Raw genomic sequence first — 27551 nt, 5'->3', positions numbered from 1 at the left:
CCCTACACACTGGTTGAGTAAATTAGTTCATTATATCTGAGTGTTTAAACATCTTATCGCTGGGCTGAGCCTTGACTTCTCCATCCTACATGGTCTTGGGGGCCCATGTGCTTTGAGGATGATTCCTCCCAACCCTCCTGGGGCTGTTTCTCACCAGCCATCCCACCCCACGTGCTTTTCCTTGCTCATACAAGCATATTTTTTACTGTATCCATTATTTTAGCCATTCATCGAGCTGTGACCAACACCTCGATGCCTTCACAGCTCACTTGATACAGTCTGGGGTGTCTCGAGGCAGCAGCTCAGCTTTTCATCTACCCTAATTTATTTAAATTAAAAGCATAACTTTAGGTATTCTTGAGGATTTCCCCCCAATTTAGCACTTGACTCATAACGTTGTAGACTCAACTTGATGGAGCCTTCCTTGGAAATGCCTCTAAAGGTTGGGAATTCCTTGGTGCAGGGATCCCTGGTCCTCGGGGAAGGTCTCTCCTCCTTGAGATGACATGAGGGCTTATGGTACTTTGCTGCTGGGTAACAAAAATGGGATTATACAGTGTTATAATGGACCTGCTTAAAGCCACCCCTTCGTTTTGGAGAGCAAAATTGATGGAGGGTATGAGGGTCAACCCCGTATTCGTCACAAGCCAACAGGTAGGAAGGTAGAAGAAGAGCAGAGATTGTTATGGGATGTCCTCATTCCAGGGAAAGCCTTTAAAAAAAAATTCAAATATGATCAGACTTGCACTAAAGGATTTTGAGCTGATACTGCTGGTTCTTCCTGGAAGGAAAATATAATTTTATAAGCACCAAACAGTGCAAATAGCAGCAAAAACCCAAAGTGACACCCACAGCCAGCAGGTCAGCTGATATCACATTATCCCTTGGGTTAGTTTTTGTTAGGTTAGGTTTACTTTGGGGGACAGATTTCCATGTTTTGGAAAGGATCCTACAGTTTAGTTTGTTCCCCATATACTGAGCATCTCCTCAATGCCACAAGGTAAGATAAAGTTTCTTTAGACCTTCGATAAAGTGTAAATCTGGGACTCGGATGCTCCAGTTAAACAGCCTGATGGGGTGATGGGAGATGACGGGGAAGACTGGGAGATGCTGAAGTCCATTTTCTTTTTCTTACATCCAAACGAAGGATAAAAATTGCTGCAATGTGCTGTATCAGGATCACAAAGCTGAAAATATCTCAGGGGACGCTTCCCTGGCTGCCCAACCGCTGCCCGCACGAGTCGCCATTCCTCCGCGCGCAAATGGCTTTTCATAACGGCAATAAAACAGATTTTCTAATGCAAATCTAATGCAAATAGCCTGCAGCAACAGGTATAAAGGTGCTTGAGCATCACTTGGGGTTGCCTCTTCCACCTGCAAGGTGGGCTGATGGTCTCAGCCCTCCTTTACAGCAGGGAAAACTGCTTAGCACTGCCCACCTTGATGAAATAATTGAAGATGTGCATCATTTTCGTAGAATCATAGAATCATTTTGTTTGGAAGAGACCCTCAAGATGATTGAGTCCAACCGTAAATTACCTCTTAATATTAAGGTTTGGAGCATCGGTGCTGATACTTTTCTGGTCATTGCTTGGGGACATAGGCAGGACACAGCAATACTGTGCCATGAAATTAGATCCTCCAGTAATTAAATGCCCGTTTTGCCCATCACACCCCTCCAAAAAATGTGAAAGGACAAAAATCTGGGGAGGAGAGAAGCAAAGACATTCTTCTCATCAAGTAGATGTGTAGAGATGGGTATGTAGGTAGCGGGATGCTGCTGCCTTGGGTGTTTTAAGGGCTGGTTGAGTCCCATCAAGTCAAGCCTTGACCATTAGGAATAGTGTTGGGTTAATGGTTGGACACAATGATCTTAAAAGTCTTTTCCAACCAAAATGATTCAATGATTTTACTGTGGCCCCGTGTGGGAAGAGCTGCTGTTAGGGCTGGGTGGAGGGTGCAGCTGTGGTCCATTAGCCAGGGGCTGGATGCTGGACTGAGAGCTTACCAACAGTAAGACAAGGGGTAATGGGTTCAAGCTGGAACACAAGAGGTTCCACTTAAATTTGGGAAGAAACTTCTTCTCAGTCAGGGTGATGGAACACTGGAACAGGCTGCCCAGGGAGGTTGTGGAGTCTTCTTCTCTGGAGACGTTCAAAACCTGCCTGGACACCTTCCTGTGTAACCTCATCTGGGTGTTCCTGCTCTGGCAGGGGGATTGGACTGGATGAGCTTTTGAGGTCCCTTCCAATCCCTGACATTCTGGGATTCTGTGGTTTTGTGGGACATCAGGAGATGCTGGTGCATCTTGGTACTTCTCCTCCATGCTGAGTGATGCCCAGCGAGCAGCCGGTTCATCATGAATCACAGAATCACAGAATCATTTTGCTTGGAAAACACCTTTACGGCCATCGAGTCCAACCGTTCCCCAGCCCTGGCACTGCCCCATGTCCTGAGAACCTCATCTCCGTCTGTCCAACCCCTCCAGGGATGGTGACTCCAGCACTGCCCTGGGCAGCCTGTTCCAATGCCCCACAGCCCTTTGGGGAAGAAATTGTTCCCCAGATCCAACCTCAACCTCCCCTGGCGCAACTCGAGGCCGTTTCCTCTGGTCCTGGCGCTTGTTCCTGGGGAGCAGAGCCCGACCCCCCCTGGCTCCAAGCTCCTTTCAGGCAGGTCAGAGATCAGAAGGTCTCCCCTCAGCTCCTGTTCTCCAGCTGAACCCCCAGCTCCCTCAGCCGCTCCCATCACATTTGTGCTCCAGCCCCTTCCCCAGCTCCGTTCCCTTCTCTCAACTCGCTCCAGCACCTCAAGGGCTTTCTCGGCATGAGGGTCCCAGAACTGCCCCCAGGATTCGCGGTTTGGCCTCCCCAGTGCCCAGCACAGGACGGTCACTGCCCTGGGCCTGCTGGCCACACCAGTGCTGGTCCCAGCCAGGATGCTGGTGGCCTCTTGGCCACCTGGGCACACGCTGGCTCATGTTCAGCCAGCTGAACATGAAGGGTTTGGGTTGCTCATGTGCTGGGTGGACCATTTCTGCAGCTGTAAATCCCCCCCTAACTTGGACTACTCTTGTCTTCACCAGGGTACACTGCGGGGACTCCCTACAAGGTCCCACCGACCCAGAGTAACAACGCACCTCCTCCCTACTCGCCGTCTCCAAATCCATACCAAACCGCGATGTACCCCATCAGAAGTGCCTATCCACAGCAGAACCTGTATGCCCAGGTAGGTGCCTCAGCAGCCACCTCACTCAACAGCATCCAGATACAACCCGAGGTTCCTGAAGGGCTTCGTCCTTGGCCATCAGGGCTGAGCATCCATGTCCTGGTGGGATGAAGGTGCTCATGGTGGGTGGGTCTCCAGGATGCTGGAGTCTCTCTCCTGCCTTCTCTGTTGGATCCTCTGGATGAGACATAGAATCATAAAATCATTTTGTTTGGAAGAGACCCTCAAGATCATCAAGTCCAACCGTTCCCCCACCCCTGGCACTGCCCCATGTCCCTGAGAACCTCATCTCCGTCTGTCCAACTCCTCCAGGGATGGTGACTCCAGCACTGCCCTGGGCAGCCTGTTGCAGTGCACACAAGACATGGTCTTGTGCAGTTGTCATTGTGCAGCAGAGTCAACGCAGTGGCCAGGCTGGGAGTCAGGTGCCTTCCTCCAAAATCCCACACCTGACTGCTGGGGCTTGCTGGCTCCAGGATGGTCCCTGCACCCACCTCTCCCCACCCTCCACAGCTTTCAACACTGATCTTCCCCAGGCCACAAATAAGTCTGGGTCACCACAAGGTCCACTTGCTGGTGGCTGTTGGCATCTCGCTCGACTTGCATCACCCTCCTGCCACCTCCCATGGAAAAGCCCCTGTGTCACCTTCACCAGCACACGCTACTTGAAGCATGACCCGGATTCGTGTCCTGATGGAGCAGCTCCTCCCCAAGCATCTGGAGGGGTTTCCAGGACCATCTTTTCTCCTGCATTGCCACCACCTCCAGCTATGTGCTGGGGCCAAGATCCTCTGCAGGGAGGCAACTCAGGGCAGGTGTCCTCCGAAAATCACCTTGATGGCCCTTCCCGCTGAACATCACAAGCTCCTCGGAGCACTCTGCCCTTACAGCTCCTCTGGCTTTTCCTCTCCTCTCTAATATCAAATAACCAACTTTTCTAGTAGCTACAACCTCATGGAGTGGTTTCTCCAATGTCCTGCTGCAATTGAAGAGATGGAGCAGGGCTTGCAGATGCCTTTTCCTCATCTCTGCTTCCCAGGGATCAACAAATAAGATTTTCAACAGCCTGGACACCTGGAAGGGAACGACAGCAAGAAGGACTTAGCAGCTTGGGATGTTCCTTCTTCGCAGCTGATTTCTCAATCACTTTTTTCTTCATGAGGCTAATTTATCCTAGCATGTCCTCGGAAATGCCTTTCCGCATCTGCAATTTGTCCTATCAACCTTTGTAGCTCCTAAAAGAAGTAATTTAATGGTTCACCTGCATCTCCTTCTCCCCTTACTCCACACCTTCAGAGGTTTTCTAGTGGCTCTTGTAACACACGATAAAATCTCCCTTTTGTATTCTAAAGCCTCTAACATTTCCGACTGTCTCTGGTTTGTCCTGGTTTGTCCCTGCCTGTCCCAGGGGTGGTTGTTCCCTCCTTTGAGCTGCTCACGTTTCAGGCTCTTTATTATTATGGACATGGAGCTTTTGCTGTTGGCTCTTTTATTCCCACCCATCCATCCCTCCTCATTTCAAAATCCTGTGGGTCTTGGCAGCCTTTCAGAGCCTCTCTATCTCCTCTTGAAAACCTGAGAAAATCACATCCTTCCCGGACCCAAGCCAGTTCACTGGGACCAGCCGAGAACTGTGGTTTCTCCTTTTATTCCACCTCTTGTTCATTTTATACACCACCAACACCAGTCTTCTGGGTCCTGGCCCCATTTCATCCCACCAAACAGAGGCTGCACGGTTTGTCCCCGATGAGCTGACACTCCGGGTTGTGATGCTCATCCCCGTCCTGGTCCCGTTGCCTTCATCCCTCTTGAGGACAGTTCCTGACATCCATGGGATGGACCCTCCTGTGTTTCAGTCTGCGCCCGTTGCCCCTCACCCTGGCGCTGGGCACCACTGAACAGAGTCTGCTCCATCCTCTGACACCCACCCTGAGATATTGATCCCATTGATCAGATCCCTCTCAGCTTCTCTCCTCCAGCTCAACAGCCCCAGCTCTCTCAGTGTCTCCTCATCACCAAGATGCTCCAGACCCCTCAGCATCTCTGTGTCCCTCCGCTGGACTCTCTCCAGTGATTCCTGGTCCTTCTTAAACTGGGGAGCCCAGAACTGGATCCAGTGCTCCAGATGTGGCCTCCCCAGGGCAGAGCAGAGGGGGAGGAACAACCTCCCTTGCCCTGCTGCTCACACTCTTCCTCACACACCCCAGGTACCGTTGGCCTCTTGGCCACAGGGCACATTGCTGGCTCATGGTCAACCTGTTGTCGACCAGAACTCCCAAGTCCTTCTCTGCAAAGCTGCTTCCCAGCAGGTCAACCCCAACCTGTACTGGTGCCTGGGGTTGTGCCTCCTACACTTGCCCTTGTTGAACTTCATCGGGTTCTTCTCTGCCCAGTCCAGCCTGCCCAGGTCTCTCTGGATGGCAGCGCAGCCTCTGGTGTGTCAGCCCGTCCTCCCAGCTTGGGATGGTCTCCAAACTGGCTGAGGGTTCACTCAGTCCAGGTCATTGATGAACAGGCTGAACAAGACTGGACCAAGTACTGAGCCTCCAACCAGACTCTGCACCATTGATCACTGCTTTGGCTTGTGCTTTTGATCAAATGACAAAGACTATGGTTGTTTTTTTCCTTTTTCAAACAGGGAGCTTATTACACCCAGCCAGTGTACGCGGCACAGCCTCACGTTATCCATCACACCACCGTGGTCCAGCCGAACAGCATCCCGTCGGCCATCTACCCAGCTCCGGTCGCTGCACCCAGGACCAACGGTGTGGCCATGGGGATGGTCGCTGGCACCACCATGGCCATGTCAGCAGGTAAGAAGGAAAATCTTCCCTTGTTCTGAGCTATAATTTCGTCTCTCGGGTTGGACAGATCCAAACAACCCGTGCAGGAGACTTGTCCTGGATGAAAATCTCTCTGTGCATCAGATGTGTTACCCACAGCCTTGCAGGGCGTATCTGGCAAGTGGCTGCAGAAGCACCTTGCATGCAGCTAATTGTAGCTTTTTTAGTATACTTCTGGTCTTAATTTGCTCCTGATACTGATCTAACTCAGTTTTTAGGATAGCAGAGAAGACCTTTCATTTGCCTCACTCAAGAGGGATGCACTCTTGCATCCTCAAATATATTTTTCTTTCCTCTGTCTGTTCCGTAAGTAGAGGAATGACCAGGTTTGTTCGTCTTCAAAAACTGTTGCATTTCAATCCTCAAGTTCCTTTATTTTAGGACACTTATGGTCATACTCGTGTTTGACAAAATGAAAATTAACGCTGGTTTATGTACCCCAAATCCTCTGCATTTTATCTGCAGAATTGCTTCAATCCTGATAGACTACAATTAACTCATAGCACATTAAGTAAGGATATGGGCTGATTATATTTTTTCCAAAGCCTGTATTTCTCTCACTGACAATTCTTAGGGTTGTGCATTGAATTATGCCAAGAAATGCATCATTCATCCTTTTGCATCTGTATGGGCTGTGAAATAGGACTCTGTTATGAGACACAATCCCTGCTGCAAGCAGAGATATTGCAGCCTGGGTATGACAGGAACCACTCTGAGAGATTTACTGTTGCTTGTAAAAGTGGAAAGATGTAATTATTGCACGTGCGACATCTGAACATTTCATTAGCGGCATTTGTAGAAAGATACCCAGAAACTGAGACACTGGGTCAAGCACCCAGTTCCTCCCAGAATGGAGTAGTTTGGGGTTTTATTCTCCCTCCTCATGCCTACTGAAGGAACCGTGCAAATTCTTGCCTAAAATTTTCTAAATTTTTCTAAATTTTCCCTGGAAAGTCTGGGTTTTTTTCTTGTCTCCTCCATCGCACCTTCCAGTTTGGCCCTTAGATATTTCAGATCGCTGCCGTGAGCTGCTGTTGCAATTTAGCAGCTAGAAGGTGTCACCAGGTTAGTGGCTAAATCTGCTGCCGGTCTTTACGGACAAGGAAAATTGGGAAAAGCTGAGTTAAGGGCAGAAAGTAACAATGGAAAATATGCTGGAGCTTCAGGTGGGTTTATTCCATTTGTGGAACCGCATGAGTAAAATGTCTCTGACTCAGGTCTGATGGGCAGAATAATATTTGGGAGAAATTAAGAATTTTAAAAAGGCAGGTGATGCTGTGCCTGCCCCTCGGATGCGGTCTGCAGCACCGTACCTTGATGGAGCTCTCCTCCTTGCTAAATATTTCCCCATGCCGTTGCAGGAACCTTGCTGACCACCCCACAACACACCGCCATCGGAGCACATCCAGTTTCTGTGCCAACGTACAGGGCTCAAGGAACCCCCACCTACAGCTACGTACCTCCACACTGGTAAACCCGCCGGCCAATTCATGTAAGTGATGCCTTGGCAGGTCTTGCTCTGCCCTTAGAATCACAGAATAGTTTGGGTTGGAAGGGACCTTCCCAGCCCATCCAGTCCCACCCCTCATGAGCAGGGACATCTTCACCCAGAGGAGGTTGCTCGGAGCCTCGTCCAACTTGGCTTTGAACCCTTCCAGGGATGGGGCATCCACAGCTTCTCCGCACAACCTGTGCTACTGTCTCGCCACCCTCACCCTAAAACATTTTTTCCTAATATCTAATCTAAATCTCCCCTCTTTCAGTTTGAAACCATCACCCCTTGTCCTGCCGCTACATTCCCTGATAAAGAGTACCTCCCCATCTTTCATATCACTTGCTTATGCTTTTTTTATTCTCTGCTAAAATGTGCTGGGAGCTGGCCCTGTTCATTAGCACCAGGGTTGCGTGCAGCTGCCTGCAACCAGCTGCAGGTTCCCGCTGTGCTCAGGATCCCAGAAATCCCAGCTGCTTGTTTAGCCACTCTCCGCGTGTTGCTGGAGCCCTTGGTCCATCACACCCAATTAACGGGCAACGCAGCTGATGGGAACACATGGTGCTGCACGGGAGGCAGCGGGGATCTCATCCAGCCACGGGGCTTTATCTGAAATCTCTCCTTGCTGCAAACATCACACTGGGCTAATTCTGCCCGTGAAAATTGGTTACGCAATTAGCATATTTTTAATCCCGTGCATTGGATACTGCCAGTGATGCTGCTGCTTTCTCAGCGCCGTGCCCAAGAAGTTCCCAGGATAACGGTGCAAGGGATGGTTAAATCCCATATACATCAGCTATATGTGCGGCACGCAGTGCGGGGGTGCAAAGGAGAAGACAGCAGCCCTGTCTGACCACAGAATCACAGGATGGTTTGGGTTGAAGGGACCTTCCCAGTGCCCCCCTGCCATGAGCAGGGACATCTGCACCAGCTCAGGTTGCTCAGAGCCCCGTCCAGCCTGGCCTGGGATGTCTCCAGGGATGGTTCAGCCACCACCTCTCTGGCCAACCTGGGACAGGCTCTCACCACCCTCAGAGGGGAAGAATTTATTCCTTATGTCTGGCCTGAATCTCCCTCCTTTAGTTTCAAACCGTCATCCCTTGTCCTATCGCAACAGGTCTTGCTCAAAAGTCTGTCCCCATCTTTCTTCTCGGCCCCTTTTAAGTCCAGAAAGGCCGCACTAAGGTCTCCCCGGAGCTTCTCTTCTCCAGCTGAACCCCCCAACTCTCTCAGCCTGTCCTCCCAGCAGAGCTGTTCCAGCCTCGGGTCATTTCTGGGGCTCCTCTGGCCCCTCTCCAGCAGCTCCATGTGTGTCCTGTGCTGAGGACCCAGAGCTGGCCCAGCACTGCAGGGGGGTCTCCCCAGAGCGGAGCAGAGGGGCAGAATCCCCTCCCTCCACCTGCTGCTCACGCTGCTGGGGATGCAGCCCAGGACACGGGTGGATTTCTGGGCTGCAAGCGCACGTTGCCGGCTCATGGCCAATCTTTCACCCCCAGCACCCCCAAGTCCTTCTCCTGGGGGCTGCTCTCCATCCCTCCATCCCCAGCCTGGATTGATACCAGGGGTTGCCCCGACCCAGGTGCAGGACCTTGCCCTTGGCCTTGTTGGACCCCATGAGGTTCACATGGACCCACTTCTCCAGCTTGTTCAGGTCCCTCTGGATGGATCCCGTCTCTCAGGTGGGTCAACCCCACCTCTTCTTCTAACTCCTTGTTTTTCATGTCTCTGCTCTCTTCCAGATCCGGAGTCAGACATTGTATGCAACTACACAAGTCTTACATCGGCGCTGCAGCCGCTGTACTGCAGCACCTTGTCTGTTTGCAAGAACAAAAGAAAAAAAAAACAACAAAAAAAGTGCAAGGGTCACTTTATGCATTCTTTAGTGGTTTTTGTAAAAGCTGCTTTTTCTAATCTTCTGCCTCTTTTTTTTTTTTTCCTCTCCCCCATTCTCCTCCCCAACCCACATAAATTGTGTAACACACATACTGACACTGAGCAATAGTAAAGTTCTCTCTTTGGTCCTTATCATTTGAAAGCTCAGAATATTTCACTTTTCCAGCATTGCCCAGCTGAGTGGTGCAAAGATCCCCCCCCACTTCTTGTTCGTTTGGGTTCTTTTCGTTATTTTTCTGTTGTCGTTGTTGTTGACGAAAGCCTAGATTTTCTTTGGCTAGTAAGAGTGGTTGATGTTCAGGGTACTACGTGAAAAGCACAGCGCTGGTAGGCAGGCTTATTCTGATTTGGTTGGGGTATTTTTAGTTGAATAATATAAATTATTTAATCTTCCATAACATATTACAAGAAAATTGGTGTCTTCCAGATAGCTGTCGTGATATAGATTATAAATGCATTATCTGCAGTGAAATTCTGAACTCGTCCCTTCTTTTGTAGGAGTAAGAGAATATAAATATAATTAGCAACGTAACACACTTGTCTTAGGAAGTAGGAGGACTGGTCGCCATCGGGTCTGCGGGTCTTTGGTCTGCATTTTGCAACTGGGCAAATGGGTCTTGCATGATGGGAAGAGAGCAGTGGAGAGATGCCCTGGTAGCATCTTGCACCTCTTGGGAACATGAGATGCTCCCCATTGGCCGCGTCCCTGGGCTGCGTGAGGGAGAAGTTCCTTCCTTGCATGGCTGTGGGAGGACATGTGCTCGATAGCTGGTGAAGGAAGCAAGGAGATGTCCAAGGGTTGGTCTGAAGAGCTTCTCCAGCTCCAAAGGTTGGTCTGAAGAGCTTTTCGAGGTCCAGGGGTTGGTCTGAAGAGCTCCTCCATGTCCAAGAGTTGGTCTGAAGAGCTCCTCCAGGTCCAAGGGTTGGTCTGAAGAGCTTTTCGAGTCCAAAGGTTGGTCTGAAGAGCTTCTCTAGATCCAAGGGTTGGTCTGAAGAGCTTCTCCAGGTCCAAGGGTTGGTCTGAGGAGCTTTTCCAGAGTCTGGTGGTGTTGGGAAAGAGGGCAGCTGGTTGATGGAGAAGCGTCTCTGACGCAGGACGAGGAGGAAGATGGGTGGCTTCACCTTGCACTCACGCCATCGGCAGGGTTGAGACCAAACCATGATGCCTGCGTGGTGACTGAGGTGGCCTCTCATTCTTTGGGTTACAGCTGGGCTTGGAGATTTCCAGGAGAAATGTTCATCCAGGCACAAATCCCAGCACTGTAGAGAAGGACCAGAGAGGGGGATGGTGCCTGTCTGCTCTGCTCGGTGAGCGAGGAGAACTATGAGGAAGAGGAAGCAATAGCAATAAACATGTCACCTTGCTCATCGAAGGCACCTGAGAAAAGAGCAAGGAAGGGGATCCACAGGTGACGTGGATCAGCCTGAGAGACAACTGGCATGCAGCGGCTGTGGGCATCGGGGTCATTTGTGGGGGTTTTGGCTTACCCAAGGGCATGAGGCCATGAAGCCAACCACAGCTGGTGACATCCCACCTCGGGGTGTCCAAGTAGAGCAATAAGTTGTCTTGAGGGCAGCAGTGAGAGCATTTGGATTTGCAGATGACGCTTGGGGCCAGTTCGGGTTATTTTTAAATCCTTATCCCTAAACAGGGTTTCTTTCTTTCTTTTTTTTTTTTTCCTAAGACAAAAACATCGTTGGGTTTTGATTTTTTCCCTCAAACGTGCCAAAAGAGTTACATTCACCCGGCGACGTGTTTGCAGCTCTCACATCTCTTGGGCTTTGAGGTCATCACACCAGGCCAAATCCAGAGCCTTCAAAGAGGTCAGGTGAGGAGATGTGGGGCTGAAAATCCCTCCCGGTGCTGCTTGGCGTGGATTTCCAACCCACGCGTGGTGCTGAGTCAGCGCCCACATGTCTCTGTTGGTTCCTCAGCTTCGCCCATGCCTGGATCACATCTCCAGATGGAGGTGAGGGCAGTGAGGACCAACTCCAGATGGTCACCTTGTCCAGGACACAGTGCTGTAGAGGTCAGACTGGAGGGTCTTTTAGAAGAGCAAGGTGACATGTTGTTGACATCTCCTTGCCATTGGGAGCATCTCCTACCTTGGCTTCTGCTGCCATTGGGAGGAGCTACTGGAGCTCCTTCCCATGAGTGTGGTCCAGATGGGAAGAAACTGGTCTAGGGACCCAAGAAGGACTTTTCTTTGGTGCGGGTGGCTTGTCAGCTTGGATTTTTGGGGTTGTTTGGTTGGTTCTGCTGGTTTTAAAGATATAGCAAAGCTCTGGTTGACCTTCCCAACCTCAAGGAGAACAAAGTAGGTGAAGACTGAACACCAATGCTGTGGGGTGAGGAAGGTGGATTTCTCCCATCTAGTACTTTGCGTTGCACTTTGGGTTCGAGTAAAAGGGAAAGAGAAGGGAAAAAAAAGTAAATAATCAGAGGGTTGCCCCATTAGGTTTGATGAAGCCAAAGGTTGGCGCGTAAAGGACGATGGGACATTTGGAAATACAGATACTACATCGTCTTTCCACTCTTTGTAGCACACTACGCTTAAACCTGGGCCGAAAAAAACCAAAAAAACAATAAATCACAAGAACTGAAGATCTCTCACGTATGTATTTTGCTCTCCTTGTTGACTTCACGTTACGTACCAGGAGTTGTCTGTCAGTGTCGAAACACATAGGATGGAGTAAGCTCCAGCCACTATGACTTGCAGGGTCTAACGAGCTTCGTTATCCCAGCCTGGGCTCTGCAGAGAAGGACCTTTCCCAGCAGACACCATCCTACCACTAGCCTGGGCAACCCTCACCCTTAATTGCTTTAGGAACAACTGCTCAAATTTTGGCCCATGGGTAGGAAGGAGATGCCAGGTTTTCTCCTAAAAGGAAAGAAAACACTAAAGGTGAAGTAGAAAAGCTCCACGAGCTGGTTTAGTTGTAATTCCTTCACTTGGATCAGTAGTAGATACGATGCTCCTCATCCCATTCTGCCCAGGCAGAAATACTCAGTAACTCAACCAGGGTGTAAAGAGGTGAAATATTTGATGTCTGTTGGGCAAGAGGCTTTGGTGAGCACGTTTGGCAACTGGTCTTGGGTTTAGGCTTGGACCACCACACAGCTCTAGGGCCACCACATGGCTCCAGGGTCACTATGTAGCTCCAGGGTCACTACGTAGCTCCAGGGCCACCACATAGTTCTGGGGCCACCACATGGCTCCAGGCTTGGGTAGCTCCTTCCCAAGGGGGATTCATGGGACCGCGGTGGTTAAGAAGATGCTCCCTGACACCACGATGGGATGTGGGACTTGATGTCCCCTCGGCTGTGCCAGCAATGACCTGCAGCCCTGTCCCTTTCCCCGTGAAGGGACGTGTTTTTTTTCAATAGATGGGAGGAAAGCCCATGATTCCAAGTCCTTTCCTTGGCTAAGTTATGGCTTAAGTGAAGGTCCTGGGGAGGTCGTAGCCCGGTGGGGCACTCCTTTGGTGGGACACACTGATGGGGGCCACCAGCTTCTCAAATATTTCACTCCAGCAAAGCTTTGCTGATGATGTTGGTCGAGGAAGAGGGTTTCCCATGATGAAGGATCCCACCAGGCATTGGCGGGGAACACCAGGAGGGGTTAAACCATCCTCAGCAAGGCCACCAAAGTGTCTCGGAGATTAAAATTCCAGCTAAAGTAGAAAGAAAATAATTCCCAAACCACTGTTATGACCATTCACCCATTCCTGCTGTTACCTATGCTTTAAAACATGGGCTGTAACGTTGAGATTTGGGGGAAAAAAAGGAATATTAATAGTGGCGGTGGCCCCTTGGAGCCTGCACCCATCCCACCTCTGAGCCCTGAACCCTGCGGAGTGACGATTTCCTCCTGTATTTTATGCATAATAATAACCCAGCCCAGCTTTTTGCAGTTTCAAGCTGTAATTACCATAAAGTGTTATTTAAAGAGCTTGTTTAATGATGGATGGTTCAGAGTTGGCATGCATACAGTCCTTCCCGGGTCTTAGAATTTTTTAAAAAAAATCACATTTGGGGGTTTATTTTCAATAGGAAAACCCAACCAGCCGACAATAGCAATAAGAGCCGCTGGATATCCATAAATCCTTTTTTTTTTGTTTAGTTTTTTTTTTTGTTCTCGATGTTTTTAGGCTCTCCATCTATCGGTGACTCTCTGCCCATCTTCCCTTTGCAGGATCAGGCTCTGGAGATTTTCTCTGCTAACATTCCCATAGGGAAAAAAAAGGAAAATAAAGCCTGTTAAGGAGCTTGGGAGGGAGGAGAGCTTGGAAAAGGTGTTTTTTCGGCGTACGGCACTTCCAGATTCACTGGTAATTGGGTAAAATAACCTGTTATGGGGACGTTTGCATCTTCCCACTGGGGATGGAGTCGGGGGTGAAGGGGGTTCAGGATCTGGGCGATTCGTGGGGTCCGGAGCCATCAGGAAGCAAAGCGAGGAAGGGGAAAAAAAGGAGATATCGGGGTGCGGGACGGCACCCAAACCCTCCCGTCCCCGCGGCACAGAGCAAACCTGCCCCTCTTTCTGCATAATTGATTTTTTAAAATTCATTTCGACCGCCAAGCCAGCTCGTTTTTAAGTATTATTGGACCTCTTAAGCAAAAATAAATATTAAAAAATAAAATAAATATTAAAAAAATAAAATAAAATCTAAAAAAAATTTTTTAAAAATATTAAAAACCAAGAGTAAACATTGTCTTCCAAGTCTAGGTCTCAAAGGCGTGTAGGGAACATAGCCTTGAACTGACGCCTGGAAAGCCCCACAGCCTCTGTTTGTCCATCTGAAGTGTAAATTTGTTATTTTTTCTTTTTTCTCTCCTGTTTATTTCCTGTTCTGGTTTTGGTTCTGAAGATCAGGTCGTGATCTCCCTGACAGATTTCAGCCAAGAGTTTGTAACTGTACGATATTTACTGTAAGATGTAGAACATTCGATAACTATTAAAATGTTTCCAAAAAAAAAAGAAAAAAAAATAAATAAAAGAGCCTGAGAGGGTTTGGTGGTTGGTTTTTCGGTGCGGGGATGTGGTGGAGAAGAGAACGGGACTGGCCGTAAACTCGTTTCTAGGTTGGTGGTGGAGCTTGAGGGTCTCTGACCCAACCTTGGGTGGGTTGTCCCACTGACCTCGACATGGCCAAGCCAACGTGATGCTATAGAAACAGCTCCTACGGGGAGTGGCGTGGGGGATCTTTATGGTGAGCGGAGCATCACCGCCACATTCTCCTGGGCTGATGGAGACGTTGGATAGAGGAGATGTGGACACAGGAGACCAGCCTTGGCCAAAGCAACCCGTGCCCTGGTTGGGTTTTTGGTGAGGTGGGACTCGTCCCATGATCCAGGGAGTGTCTGAGACTACGATGTTGAGTGCTGGCAGCTGGTGATAGAGGGAAATCAAGAGGTCATGATGTTCCTAGAGAAGCTTCAGTTCAACAGACCCAGAAGGTGACCATCAGGTGGCATCCTGGTTGCGTGACGTCCTCAGTTCCGTGGTGCCTCCAGTGGGGATGTGCTCCAACGTCATGTCTCCCGGAGACGCTCTCCATCAGGCCACCACACCATGGCCACTACCACCAGCGTCACGGCTCCGGGAAACGTTCTCCATTAGGCCACCACGTTGTGGCCACTATCGGACCTTGGGGACAGGAAATCCTTCTCACCAGCTGGGCAAGATGTTGGATTTGCCACACTGCCGGTGGACGCCTCGCTGGCAGGAGCAGAAGCCAAGCTGCCACCTCCACTGCTTCGTGACACCAAGTGAGGCTGTCTTCCATGTGGTCCCCAACGTCCTCCATCCCCCTGTGGGGTCTTGGTGGGTGTCACCGTCCCCCCAAGGCAGCCCCCAGGCCGGGTGCCACCTATGGAGGACACAGGATGGACCTTGTGAGGCAGGATCAGGGCTTTGCATCACCCAAGGTGGCAGGAGCCACACAGTATCGCTCCCTGGGCCAATGTCAAGGGTGGCTGTCACCACCCAGGGACATCCCATGTTGGAGAGGACACCTCCTGCTAAGGGCAGCCACCCAGGTTGTCCCCACACCCCAAGGTGTCCCCACCTGCAACACTTGGTCCAGGCCCCCCATGGGGACGCCAAGACCCTGCAGGATTTGGCCACGGGTTCATCAGGGTCACAGTGTCCCCAAATGGTTGGGGACAGCGTGGAGTGACTGGAGGGGACACGGTGTCTGGGATGGTCCCTGGGCTGCAGTGGTCACTGCCCATCGCTGTCACGAGCTGGGTGGGCTCAGCTCAGAGGTGACGGCAGGACAGGCAGCTCCGACACCTGGGCACGAGGTCACCTTGTGTCCCCATGGGCTGGCAGGATGTCACCAGCCTCGGCAGGGCGCAGGTGGGCACCCCTGGGTGCTGCACCCCAGCTCTGGGGGTGGAGGGTGCGTGTGTGCAGAGCTCCATGTGCAAATGTGGGTGCGTTTGCACAGCTGGTGACTGCGTATACGTGTGTGCACATATATGTGTGCAGAGGTGGGTTTGCACATGCACATGTTCATCCATGCAGATGTTTGCATGTGCAGCCGTGTGTGAGCAGCTGTTGCACACATCTCCACGTGTGTATGCACAGGTACAGAGCTTCATGTGCACATTTGCACGACTGCACATGTGTACATGTACATACGTATGCGTGCAGAGGGAGGGTCGTGTGCATTTATGCACGTGTTTGTGCGCATGTTTGCACGTGCCACAGGGTGCGAACAGGTGTGCCCATCCATGTGTGTGCACACTTACAGAGCTCTTTGTGCAAGTGCGGGTGTGTTTGCGTGTGTGACGCATATATGTGTGTGCATGTACATGTGCACACATGTATGTGTGCAGAGCTGGGTTTGCATGTGCACATGTTCATCCATGCATATGTTTGCATGTGCAGCGATGTGTGAACAGCTGTTGCACACATCTCCACGTGTGTATGCACATGTACAGACCTCAACGTGAATATTTGTATGTGTACATGTCTGCATACGTGTGTGCACATACACGTGTATGTATGTGTGCAGGGGGGTTGCATGTGCATTGTGCACATGTTTGCAAGTGCAGTGGGGTGTGAACACAATGTTGTATGTACATCTGTGTGCATGCACACTTACAGAGCTCCTTCTGCAAATGTGGGGCTGTTTGCATGTGTGTGACTGTGTATACGTGTGTGCATGTACATATGTGCATGTGCACACATGTATACGTGCAGAGGTGGGTTTACTTGTGCACATTTGTCCAGATGTTTGTTTGCATGTGCAGCCGTGTGTGATGAGGTGTTGTGCACATCACCATGTGTATATGCACAGGTACACAGCTCCATGTGTACATTTGCACGCACGCATGACTGCATCTGTGTGTGCATGTACGTATGCATGTTTGCAGGCAGGTTGCATGTGCATTTATGCATGTGTTAGTGTGCATGTTTGCATGTGCAGTGGGGCGTGAACAAGTGTTGCATGCACATCCATGTCTGTGCAGACTTACAGAGCTTCTTATGCAAACGAGGGGGCATTTGCATGCCTGTGTGTGGCTGCATACCTGTGCGTGTGTGTGTACATATATGCATGTGCACACATATACGTATGCAGAGGTCGGGTTGCATTTGCACAAGTTCACCCATGCATATGTTTGCATGTGAAGCAGCGTGTCCACAAGCGTTGTGCACATCTCCATGTGTGTATGCACACATTCAGAGTTCCATGTGCACATTTGCATGCATGTCTGCATATACATGTGTGTATGTATATGTGCAGAGGGGGGTTTGCATGTGTATTTATGCACGTGTTTGTGTGTATGCTTGCACGTACAGTGGGGTGTGAACGCATGTTGTGTGCACATCCATGTGCATGCACACCTGCAGAGGTCCTTCTGCAAGTGCGGGTGTGTTTGCATGTGTATGTGACTGCATATGCGTGTGTGCCTGTACATATGTGCATGTGCACATGTACACAGGCAGAGGCGGGTTTGCATGTGCACATGTTCATTAATGCACGTGTTGTATGTGCAATGGTGTGTGTGCACATCCATGTGTATGCACCCTCATCAAGCTCCATGTGCAAGTGTGGAGATGTTTGCATACATGTGTGCATGTGCATGTGCACACATGTATATGTGCAGAAGCAGCTTTGCACGTGCACATGTACATCAATGCATAGGTTTGCATGCGCAGCCGTGTGTGAACAGGTGCTGTGTGCATATCTCTGTGTGTCTGCACACTCACAGAGCTCCATGTGCATGTTTGCACGTGTGAAGGATTGCATATGTGTGCATCCATGTACATATGTGTATGCATGCAGAGGTGCAGCTGCAGATGCATTTATACATGTTTGTGCACATCCGTGTGTGCGCGCACAGGCACGCACACTTACAGAGCTCCATGTGCAAGTGTGGGTCTGTTTGCATGTATGTGCACATGTGCATAAGCGTACATGTGCAGAGATGGGTTTCCGTGTGTATTTATGCAAATGTTCATCAATGCATATGTGTATATGCACATGTGGCAGTGTGTGAACAGGTTCACATGCGCACATGCATGTGTACACACACGTATAAAGCTCCATATGCAACTGTAGCCACGTTTGCATGTGTGTATGTGCATCATGTGTGTGCAGTAGCTTTGCATGTGCACGTGTTCATCAATGCATATGCGTGTGTGCACATGCAACAGTGTCCAAACAGGTGTCAGATGCCTGTCTGTGTGTTTGTGCACGTGCATGCACACTTACAGAGCTCCATGTGTAAGTGCGGGTCTTGCATGCATGTGTGACTGCAAACAGGTGTGTGCATGTATGCGCACACGTACACATGCAGAGGTGGGTTTCTACGTGCACATGTTCATCCATGCATACGTTTGCATGTGCAGTGGTGTGTGAACAAGTGCTGTGTGCACATCTCTGTGTGTCTGCACAGAGTGCTCCGCGTGCATGTTTGCATGTGTGAAGGACTGCATATGTGTGTGTCCATGTACATACGTGTACGCATGTATGGGCACAGAGGTGGGTTTGCATGTGCACATTTGGCCGTGCATATGTTTGCATATGTAGTGGTGTGTGACCAAGTGTCATGTATATACACACGTACAGAGCTCCACATGCATGTTTGCATGACTATGCATGTGCACATACACATGTGCACGTGCTTATGTGTGTGTGCAGAGGTGGGTTTGCATGTGCATTTATGCACGTTCCTCCATGCTTATATGTGCAGCAGCGTGTGAACGAGTGCATGTGTACACAATGATATGATTGTGCACATGTATACACACTTTTAGAGCTCCAGGTGTATGTGTGCATGCACGTGTAATTGCATACGTGCACACATTTATGTACATGTGCACACATTTACATACATGTGCAGAGGTCAGTTTGTACGTGCACGTGTCCATCTGTGCAGACGTGCAGCAGCGTGTGCACATCTACATGTTCGTGCATATGTGCATACATGCACATCTACATTCTCCCCTATATTTCCACCCCCGTCCTGCCTCAGTGTCCCGTCAGCGTGTCCCCAGTTTTTGCATGGCTATAATATGCACAGCTCATATATAAGTACACACGTGCATAGCCTTTTATGTATATATGGGTGCACAATTAGACATGTAAATTTATGCAAATGTGCTGTATAGAGGCATACGGGCATTTGCATATGTGCTTCCCGCATGCTGTAGGGGCATATAGAAGCGTAGCTGTATGTGACTGTGCAAACATATAAGGGATGGGGGGATATTAAAGTACTGGCTGCTGCAGAAAGCCGCAAGGACCACCAGTACCCCCTCCACAACCCCCTACAGCACCTTACAGAGGGTGGGAGGGAAGGGGGGAAAACCACCCCACCCAATTCTTAAAGTATTTTTTAAGCCTCTTACCTGCTGGAAGAGGTGTGGGGGTGATGGTCTGTGCTACCTTCACTAATCACCCAGTGCCCTCATTAGGCTTCAGAGTTAACGTTCTATCCTCCCGCCTCCTGAAGCCCCGTTTTGCCCTGGGAAGGACCCCCCTCCAGCACCCTCCCTGCGCTCCTCCTCACCTCGGGGGGGCCGTCGGTGCTTTTCAACCACGGGGGCCGCATCCCGCTAGCGACGGGGAGGGGACCGTGGGGCAGCTCACCCCCCACCTCGCTCCTCATCTCGGGGATCCGGGACACCCGAAACCTGTTGGGGAGCATCACATGAACTTGTCCCCACCCTGGGGGTGAGGGGGGGACCACACTCCAGGGGGTGTCCCCCCCCACCCTTACCTGCCAATGGAGAGGATGGTGACCTCGCTGGGACGACCCCCAGGTTTGGGGACCTTGGTGGCACCGAGCGGTGGCAGAACCTCGGGCCACTTGTGGCTGCAGCGGGCGCACGGGGCAGGACCCTGCACCGTGTGGAGATGCTGCTGGTGCCGGCAGGAGAGGGGAAACTGAGGCAGGAGGTGCAGCCTGGGAAGTGGCGGAGGAAGAGATGCCATCAGCACGGGGTTGGTCCCACCGCTGGGGGGTCCTCGGTGCAGCTTTGGAAGGCGGGGGGGGGTCTTACTTATTTGGGGTGCTGCAGCCTGGTGACATCAGCTGTTGGTTGCGATGCTCTTTCAGCAGCTCCTCCAGCGCCGCAGCGTTTTCTGTGGGTGGGGGACACCGAGGGAGGGGTCACCGGGGTCCAACCCATGTCACCCCCTCCCCAGGGACCCCCCCGACCTTTCTTCTCAGTGATCAACCGCACCAGCACCCCAATAGTGTCCTCGTTGGCGTCCTCCAGCTGGTAGATGGAGCTGGGACCTGGAGAAAGAAGTTGGGGGGGACTCAGTGATGGGGGATAAACCCCCCCAAGGATGAGCAGGATGCGCTGGGACAATAAGGACCAGAAGCCACAGGGATGGGCAGAGCGAACCGAGATGGATGAAGGATGGATGCGGCATCACCAGAAAGTGCCGGCGGCACAGCCGGGGCTCACCGGTGCCACCTGGGGGGGGCTCCTTGCTGGCGGTGCAGTGGTACCCCCTCTTCTTCAGCAGGTTGCAGACCAAGATGCCCAACAAGCCCATAGCGCAGAAGACCGGGACGATGGCCAGCACGGCCACCTGTGCCGCCGCGTCCTCCTCTTCCTCACCCATCAGCGTCACCCGCGTCCCGTTGGTCCCCGCCGGCCAGCGCGGTGTTTCGGGGCTGCGGACTCGCCGCTGGACTGGGGGGAGGCACCGGGTGAGCCCCCAAGTGGGGTTTTTTGGGGATTAAATCCTGTTTTCCCCACGAGCCCCCTGCAGGGTCGGCCCCCAGATCAGCAGAAGCCACTCGTGTCATGAGCCGAGACGTTCTCAGCTGCCACATCCCGGCAGGACGTCACCGCTCTGCCTCGAAGGGGACACATCAGCCCAAGAGGCACCCACAAAACCAGGGTGCCGCCCCAGCCTGGGCACCCACCCGGGGACCCGGGGTGCTGCGGGGAGCGGCGGCGCAGGGCAGACACCGGCCCCGGGGCTCCCCCTCCCCTCCAGGGCTGTAAAACCTGCGTGGCGGGAGGGGAGGGTCAGGATCTGGCCCTGGAGCAGCATCAGGGCTGGGGGGGTCACAGCATCGCCCCCCGGGCTCACCCCGGCAGGCAGGCTCCGCAGCGGCTGCCGGTCACCGCCGTCCCCGGTGCCGCCAGGATCCTGTTCCCACCCCGGCAGCGGGTGCGAGCGGGGCCGGGAGCGGCCCCCGGACAGAAGGTGCCGGGGGGACACGCACGGCACGGCCCCCCCGTGCCCCGCACAGAGATGCGGGCCTGCAGGGAGGGGACAGGGGCGTGGGCGACGGCCCGATCCTGTCCCTGTCCCTCGGGGGAGACAGGCTGAGAGCGCTGGGGGGTTCGGCTGGAGGAGAGAAGCTCCGGGGAGACCTTAGTGCGGCCTTTCCGGACTGAAAAGGGGCCGAGAAGAAAGATGGGGACAGACTTTGGAGCAGGGCCTGTTGCAATAGGACAAGGGGTGATGGTTTTAAACTAAAGGAGGGAGATTCAGGCCGGACATGAGGAAGAAATTGTTGCCCTAAGGGTGGTGAGAGCCTGGCCCAGGTTGGCCAGAGAGGTGGTGGCTGAACCATCCCTGGAGACATCCCAGGCCAGGCTGGACGGGGCTCTGAGCAACCTGAGCTGGTGCAGATGTCCCTGCTCATGGCAGGGGCGGCACTGGGGGAGCTGGGAAGGTCCTTCAACCCAAACTGTTCTATAACTCTGTGATGTGCTGCAGGCGGGCACGGCGTTACCCCAGTGGGCTCCTCTCCAGGGGGACATCCCGGTGTCCCCTGCTCCTGGTGACCACAGCTCCCGGGCCCCGCATTGGGTCCGCTCAGCACCTGCGGGACAAGCAGAGAGCGGTGCTCAGCCCTGGCTGTGCGGGCGGTGACGTGGCAGAGGTGACCCCATCACAAGCGATGTGCTGGCTGCAAACCTGTCGCGGGGACCGCAGCAGATGCAAACCCACCACCAGCGACATGATGGGTGCAGACCCATCACGTGCACCGTGGTGGATGCACGGAGGGTGTTGGGCTCTGCTCCCCAGGAACAAGCGCCAGGACCAGAGGAAACGGCCTCAAGTTGCGCCAGGGGAGGTTGAGGTTGGATCTTGGGAACAATTTCTTCCCCAAAGGGCTGTGGGGCATTGGAACAGGCTGCCCAGGGCAGTGCTGGAGTCACCATCCCTGGAGGGGTTGGACAGACGGACATGAGGTTCTCAGGGCATGGGGCAGTGCCAGGGTGGGGGAACGGTTGGACTTGATGAGCTCAAGGGGCTTTTCCAACCAAAATGACTCTACGATTCTATAACTCAATGATGGATGGAAACCCATCACGACCCTCACTCAGGCCAAGCCCCGCAAGGGAGCAGCCCTGGCCCCTGTGGTACCCACAGGGCACATCCCAAGAGCATCTCCAACATGGGACATGGGACCACACGGTGGCCTCAGGGGAAGCAGTGAGGGAGAACTCGCATTCCAAATGAGCCCCTGCCCTGCAAAAAGCTTTGTCAAAGGAGAGGAAAGGAGGAGGAAGAATTTTTTGGGGAAAAAACCCCACCCTCGTCCCAAATTAAGCACCTCCCCAGGGCTGAGCTGCTGCAATATTTTTCTATGACGCTGGGATGGGTTTGAGCACCAGGGGAGCAGAAAGCAGAGATGCACAGGGATGGGATGGATGAGGCCGTACTCACCCCCAGGACAAGGACAAGCCACCAGCGCATCCCGCTCCTCTTCCTCACCAGGGGAGACCTGCCCGATGGGGAGAACTGGGGTCACCACGCGGGAAAAATCCCATTGGAGAAGCAATTTGGGGGTCCTGTTCCCCCATGGGGATGCTCCAAGGCATCTGCCTAAATATCCCTGCAGCAGCTATCAACCCCTCCCCAAAAAAGTTTTATTAGAGGTTTTACGGGATGCCCAGCGTCACCCCCTACCCTTGCAGATCCCAACTCCATCCCAAATCGGATAAGGACCAACCCTGCAATGGAGTCAGGACCAACCGTGCAAGGAGCAGATGATGCTAAACACCAATAAATAAAGGTTTTTCCTGCTCCAGGGGAAATCCTTATCCATTCATCACAAGGAAATGAAGTCACTAAAAAAATAAATATATTTAAATTAAAAAAAAAAAAAAATCAAGCTGAACAAAAGGTGTTTCCCACAGTCTTGTCTTCCCTCTTTGGGCTCAGCAATTAATAGTTAAAATAAACGCTGACAGCACAGAGGAAGGGAGGAAAAAAATAAATAACCCCAACGCAGATCCAGCCTCCGCTGCCTGCGTGGAAATCCCCCCGGTCATCACGGTCCTGTGAGAGCCACGCGGAGCTTCGTTACAGCCTCTGCCTGACGAGTTTCTCCTAATTGCTGGCCGGCATCACCAGTCTGAGATGCGGCATCATCGGTCTGAGATGTGGCTAATTAAACTCGGGAGGGGAGATGCTGGGGGGCGAGAGGGGTAATTACAGGACCCGGGCTGAGATGTGATGGCACAGCCCAAATGAGCTTCCTCCGTGCTCCAGTTCCTCCCAGTAGCTCCCAGTAAGGGAGGACCACGTCAGGGTACCAGCGTGAAGCCAACCAGCTCTTCTCCCCTCCTGGGGAGCTGCACCCCGAAACCAAGAGCCACCAAGCTGGTGGCACCATGCGTGACCCCATGATTTGGGGGTGGGAGGGGGCGCTGAGCAAGTTGCCACCATCACCCCATCAAGTGCCACCTCCCCGCTGAGCATCGTCCCAGGGCAATGGCATCTCACCCTGTAAACCAGCACTAATAAAACTCGAGTTTAAGCTTAACGTGAAGCAGCTGAATCCTTCCAGCTGGTGACATTTAAGCCTGTATTAGCAGCAGCTTAAGGACTCCCAGAGATTTTTGGGGTGCTGCTGTGCCGGGGAAGGAGCCTCAATGGCCCTGGAAGGGGTTGGGCAGGTCCCACGGTGGCCAGTACATCACTAGTCATGGCCAGTGGCCCACGAGCCGTGGCCGAGCGATGCCACGGGCTGGCAAAGCCCACGGATCCGGGGCTGCCGGAGCATCTCGACTCGCAACAAACGGATTTAAACCCCACCAGGAACAGGGCTGGCCCCAGGTAAAGCAGATCCAAGGCCAAACTTCATCCTGGGATTAAGGCCATCCCTCAGAAGACTGAGCTCTGCCATGGGGACGTAGGAGGTACAAGGACCAGGGGTTGTCACCGGAGCTTTGCCTGGTCACGGCCACCCCAGGACTCTTACAGCCAATTTTGGGGGCAGCTCGGGGACATCCTGGGGGGGAATGATGGGGGGACGAGGGCACAAACCCGCAGCCGGGGATGGTGGGATGCCCGGCTGCATTTTGCGGACACCCCAACTTCCACCAGCCCCATACCCCAAAGTGCATCGATGCACACACCAGGGAACCCCCCCCAAATCCCATGGGATAACACGAGCCTTTTATTCCCAGCCCCCCCCTTAATACAGCCCATAACCCAAGGCTGCCCACCGGGATTCCAGCAAGGGGGGAACAGGGTTTTGGCCAAATGTTCCTGCAGATAAATGGGAAAAAAAAAAAATTAAAAAGGAGCAACTGTTCAGAAACACTTTGGGGAACAGCTCTTGGAGGCGGCTTCAGACAAGGGGGGTGTCCAGTAGATGGAACAAAACTCAGTGTTACCGCATCCCCCGGGCCCCAACAGAGCTGTGAGAACAACCAAAAACCTCACCAAAAATCCAATATTAAAAGCAAATTATCCCAGAGGCATTACGAAGCCCAGGCTCCCACCCCATTTTGGGGTGCAGCCCCTCACTGCAGCATCCCGGCTGCTGCTGGCATTTGGCTGGGAGCCCTGTGATTTTCCAGCTCCAGCAAAAAAAAAAAAAAAAAAGACACAGTTTCTGCTTTTTGTTTGGGTTTTTTTTGTTTGTTTTTTGGGTTTTTTTCCCCAGGCTACAGCTGCTGAGTTTTCCTTAACCCACTTTCTCCCCACTCCACCCTTTTATTTTTAACCTACATTCCCTCTGCCGCAGCCAGAGTCAGCACTGGGGGGGCTTCAGCCACTGCCCCCCAACAAAGTGAAGCTCCCCTCACCCCATGCCCTATTTAGGGATAAAGTCAAGGCAAAAAACCCCCCACTCTTTTTTTTGGGGCGGGGGTCGAGCACCCCAAAAAAGCATCACCCCCCTTCCCCCTTGCACAGGATGAACCCCAAATCCAACCCCCCCGCCAGGGGGAAATAACCCTTTAAGGAAAAGTCTCCCTGGCCCCCCCAGCTGGGACCGAGCCCCCCACCCCGGGAATTGGGGGGTTTTCCGGCCGGGGGTGCCCCTTACCTGTCCCCCCGGCTGCGGGGCCGCCCCGCCGAGCGCGCCTCCTCCTCCTTATGAATGAACCCGCCGGCGCGCAATCCCCCTACGCCCCGCCCCTTTCCGAGACGTCACACGGCGAGGCTCCACCCACCACCCTTAGCCACGCCCACCACCCCCGTGGCTCCGCCCCCTTCCCCTCTCCCCGCGGACAGCGCCCCCTGCTGGGCGCGGCGGGAGCTGCGGGCGGCTGCGGGGCGGGGCTGGAAAATTTCGGGGTTCACCCCAACGGCGGAGGGGTTTTGGGGGGGAAAAAGGGGAAAAATAAGATCGTGGTGGGTTTTTACTTATACAGCAAGGAATTTAAATTTTTTTTTTTAAAAAAAGGATTTTTTTGCCCCACGTGGGCTCTCGGCGGTGGGTTCTGCGGGGGCACCCATGGGTGCTGCACCCCATCCTGGCCTCGTCCCCTTCCCCAGGGGACAGTTTTCCTACGTTGCGGAAACCCCCAATGCAGCCAGGCCTGGTGTTCCCTCCAATCCCCCCCCTTGCCACGGGGGGTGACATGGTCCCCGCTATGGTGTCCCACTCTCCCGCTGTTTGTCTGTCCGTCACACTTGGGGGACACTGAGGGACAGGGACACACCCTGGTGCTCCGTGTCCCCCACCCCAGCAACCCCCTGGGGTTATCTGGGGGGAAATCACTGCACCCCAGTAGTGCAAAGGGGTTTCTTGTCCCACCAGGGTCTTCATCACGGTCCTGGTGGCACCAGCAGGTGGTGGGACACCCCCAGCACTGTCCCTGTCACCCCCAAGGTGAAGGACAAGACCACGCTGGCTACATTCTGACACAGGTAACCTTTAATGATAAAAAAAAAATCCCAAAAAGTTACTAAAATCCCACTCCCCCCACTTCCTAAAATATTCTCGTCATCCCAATTATCACATCCCTCCTGCGGGGACGGACAGAGGGACATGGGATGGCAGCGTCCCTGTCACCCATCGGGCTGTGTGAGGATGGGGACACCCCAATTTATCCCTGCCAAAGTCGTCACCTCTCCCATGGGGACAACAGAGTGACCAGGTCTGCGAGCACCAGCCTCACCTGGACTTTGGGGCGAAAGCATGAAAATGGGGGAAAAAAAGGCAAACTAGGTGGAGAAAAGCCTCATTTTCAGGGTCCCAACCACCGCCACCCCAGTTTCGGGGTGGGGGGACATCCCTGGTGTCCAAGAAGATGGTTCCTCTCATCCAGAAGATACTTCGAACGTCAGCGGCGGCTTCACCGCCCTCTCAAGGCTGTAAAACCCCACGGGAATCACAGAGATTTTGGGGGGGAGAACCCCCAATTTCCTCGCCCCCCATCCACCAGCATCCCTGGGGGCTCCAGTTCCACCAGTGGGGTCCAGCTCTGCCTCAGGGCAATGAACTGGGAAGGTTTCAATCCCCCTATTCCGGAGCAGAGGGACTGGCAGCGACGTGATATCTCCCCCCCCAAAAAATAAATAAGGATGTTTATATATATAATATATAATATATATATATTTAAAACAAACGAACAAACAAACAGAGCTATCTGGGTGCTGGCGATGGAGCGAGCGGGTTAGCGGGATGCCCGGGGTGGGGGGGACACCGCGGGCGTTATTGTCCCTGGGGTGGTCCCGCGGCGTGGCCAGGGGGTCCCGGGGGAAGGGGAGACGGGGGGGTGACAGGGCTGTGAACCCCCCGCCCCGTTCCCAAAGCAGGCACACACAAAAACGGAGAGCAAGGCAGGTTCCTCCGGCCGGTCCCCAGGGATGCTCGTTACCGCCTTCCTCCTTCGTTAGCACCCCCACCCCATCTTCTCCACACCCCAAAAGCGGTGTGTCCCCCCGCTCCGCCAAGTCCAGCGCGGTGACCAGGGGGACAGCGGGGGGACCGGGGCTCATCCCCCCCCAACCCCGAGCACACAGAGAGCAGCCGGCTTGGAGATGAGAGGCGCTGGGGTGGGGGGTGGAAAGGTCAAGGTCAAGACCCCCCCCTCTACACACAGTGCGGCCAGCACCCCCTTTTCCTCGCCGAAATGGGGGCCGTGGCCGTTCACGCTCTCCAGAGGAGGAGGTGGTTGGTGCTGTCGTCCCGGCCCACCGTCTCGCTGCTGCTGGTCAGGCGGAAATCCTCGTAGCCGTCCCCCCCGCTGATCACCAGCATCTTGGGTTTGGAGAGGGCGAGGGCAGGGGCGCGGGGGCGCGAGGGGTCACGCTTCTCTGCCTCACTCGGCTTCTCGGCCCCTGGCAAGTGTAGAATGCCAGCGGGATGTCAGATGGTCTCCCCCGTGGTTCCCCTGTTCTTCATCAGCATC

At 53.0% G+C, this 27551-nt stretch overlaps 3 protein-coding genes across 6 annotated transcripts in view; 1 reads left to right on the top strand and 2 right to left on the bottom strand.

Annotated features, from left to right (window-relative positions):
* The window catches only part of FAM168A (family with sequence similarity 168 member A), a 198478-nt gene extending 184025 nt beyond the window's left edge, over positions 1-14453 (top strand). For all 4 annotated transcript variants that reach the window (XM_065656793.1, XM_065656785.1, XM_065656776.1 and 1 more), the window contains 4 exons: positions 3086-3228; positions 5867-6041; positions 7433-7563; positions 9303-14453. In XM_065656793.1, the coding sequence (XP_065512865.1) occupies positions 3086-3228; positions 5867-6041; positions 7433-7545 (431 nt within the window). In that variant the 3' untranslated portion in view covers positions 7546-7563; positions 9303-14453. The remainder of the gene's footprint in view (positions 1-3085; positions 3229-5866; positions 6042-7432; positions 7564-9302) is intronic.
* Positions 14454-15291: 838 nt separating this feature from the next.
* Positions 15292-27138, bottom strand: RELT (RELT TNF receptor). Its single transcript, XM_065645955.1, has 13 exons — positions 27018-27138; positions 25365-25460; positions 25238-25316; positions 22624-22681; positions 21683-21772; positions 21031-21203; positions 20861-20945; positions 20394-20619; positions 20138-20218; positions 19980-20061; positions 19697-19882; positions 19487-19610; positions 15292-15330 (listed from the first exon to the last, which is right to left on the bottom strand). Exons 1-13 carry the CDS (start codon positions 27136-27138, stop codon positions 15292-15294), a joined length of 1440 nt encoding a protein of 479 aa, XP_065502027.1.
* ARHGEF17 (Rho guanine nucleotide exchange factor 17) overlaps positions 26777-27551 on the bottom strand; it is a 42875-nt gene continuing 42100 nt past the window's right edge. Inside the window, exon 21 of the mRNA XM_065643529.1 lies at positions 26777-27480. Within this exon, the coding sequence (XP_065499601.1) occupies positions 27290-27480 (191 nt within the window). The 3' untranslated portion in view covers positions 26777-27289. The remainder of the gene's footprint in view (positions 27481-27551) is intronic.

Source organism: Caloenas nicobarica, chromosome 1, assembly GCF_036013445.1.
Source record: "Caloenas nicobarica isolate bCalNic1 chromosome 1, bCalNic1.hap1, whole genome shotgun sequence".
Taxonomy (NCBI): Eukaryota; Metazoa; Chordata; class Aves; order Columbiformes; family Columbidae; genus Caloenas; species Caloenas nicobarica.
Note: the sequence above shows the minus strand (reverse complement) of the source record. Positions and strands in the feature narration are given on the sequence as shown.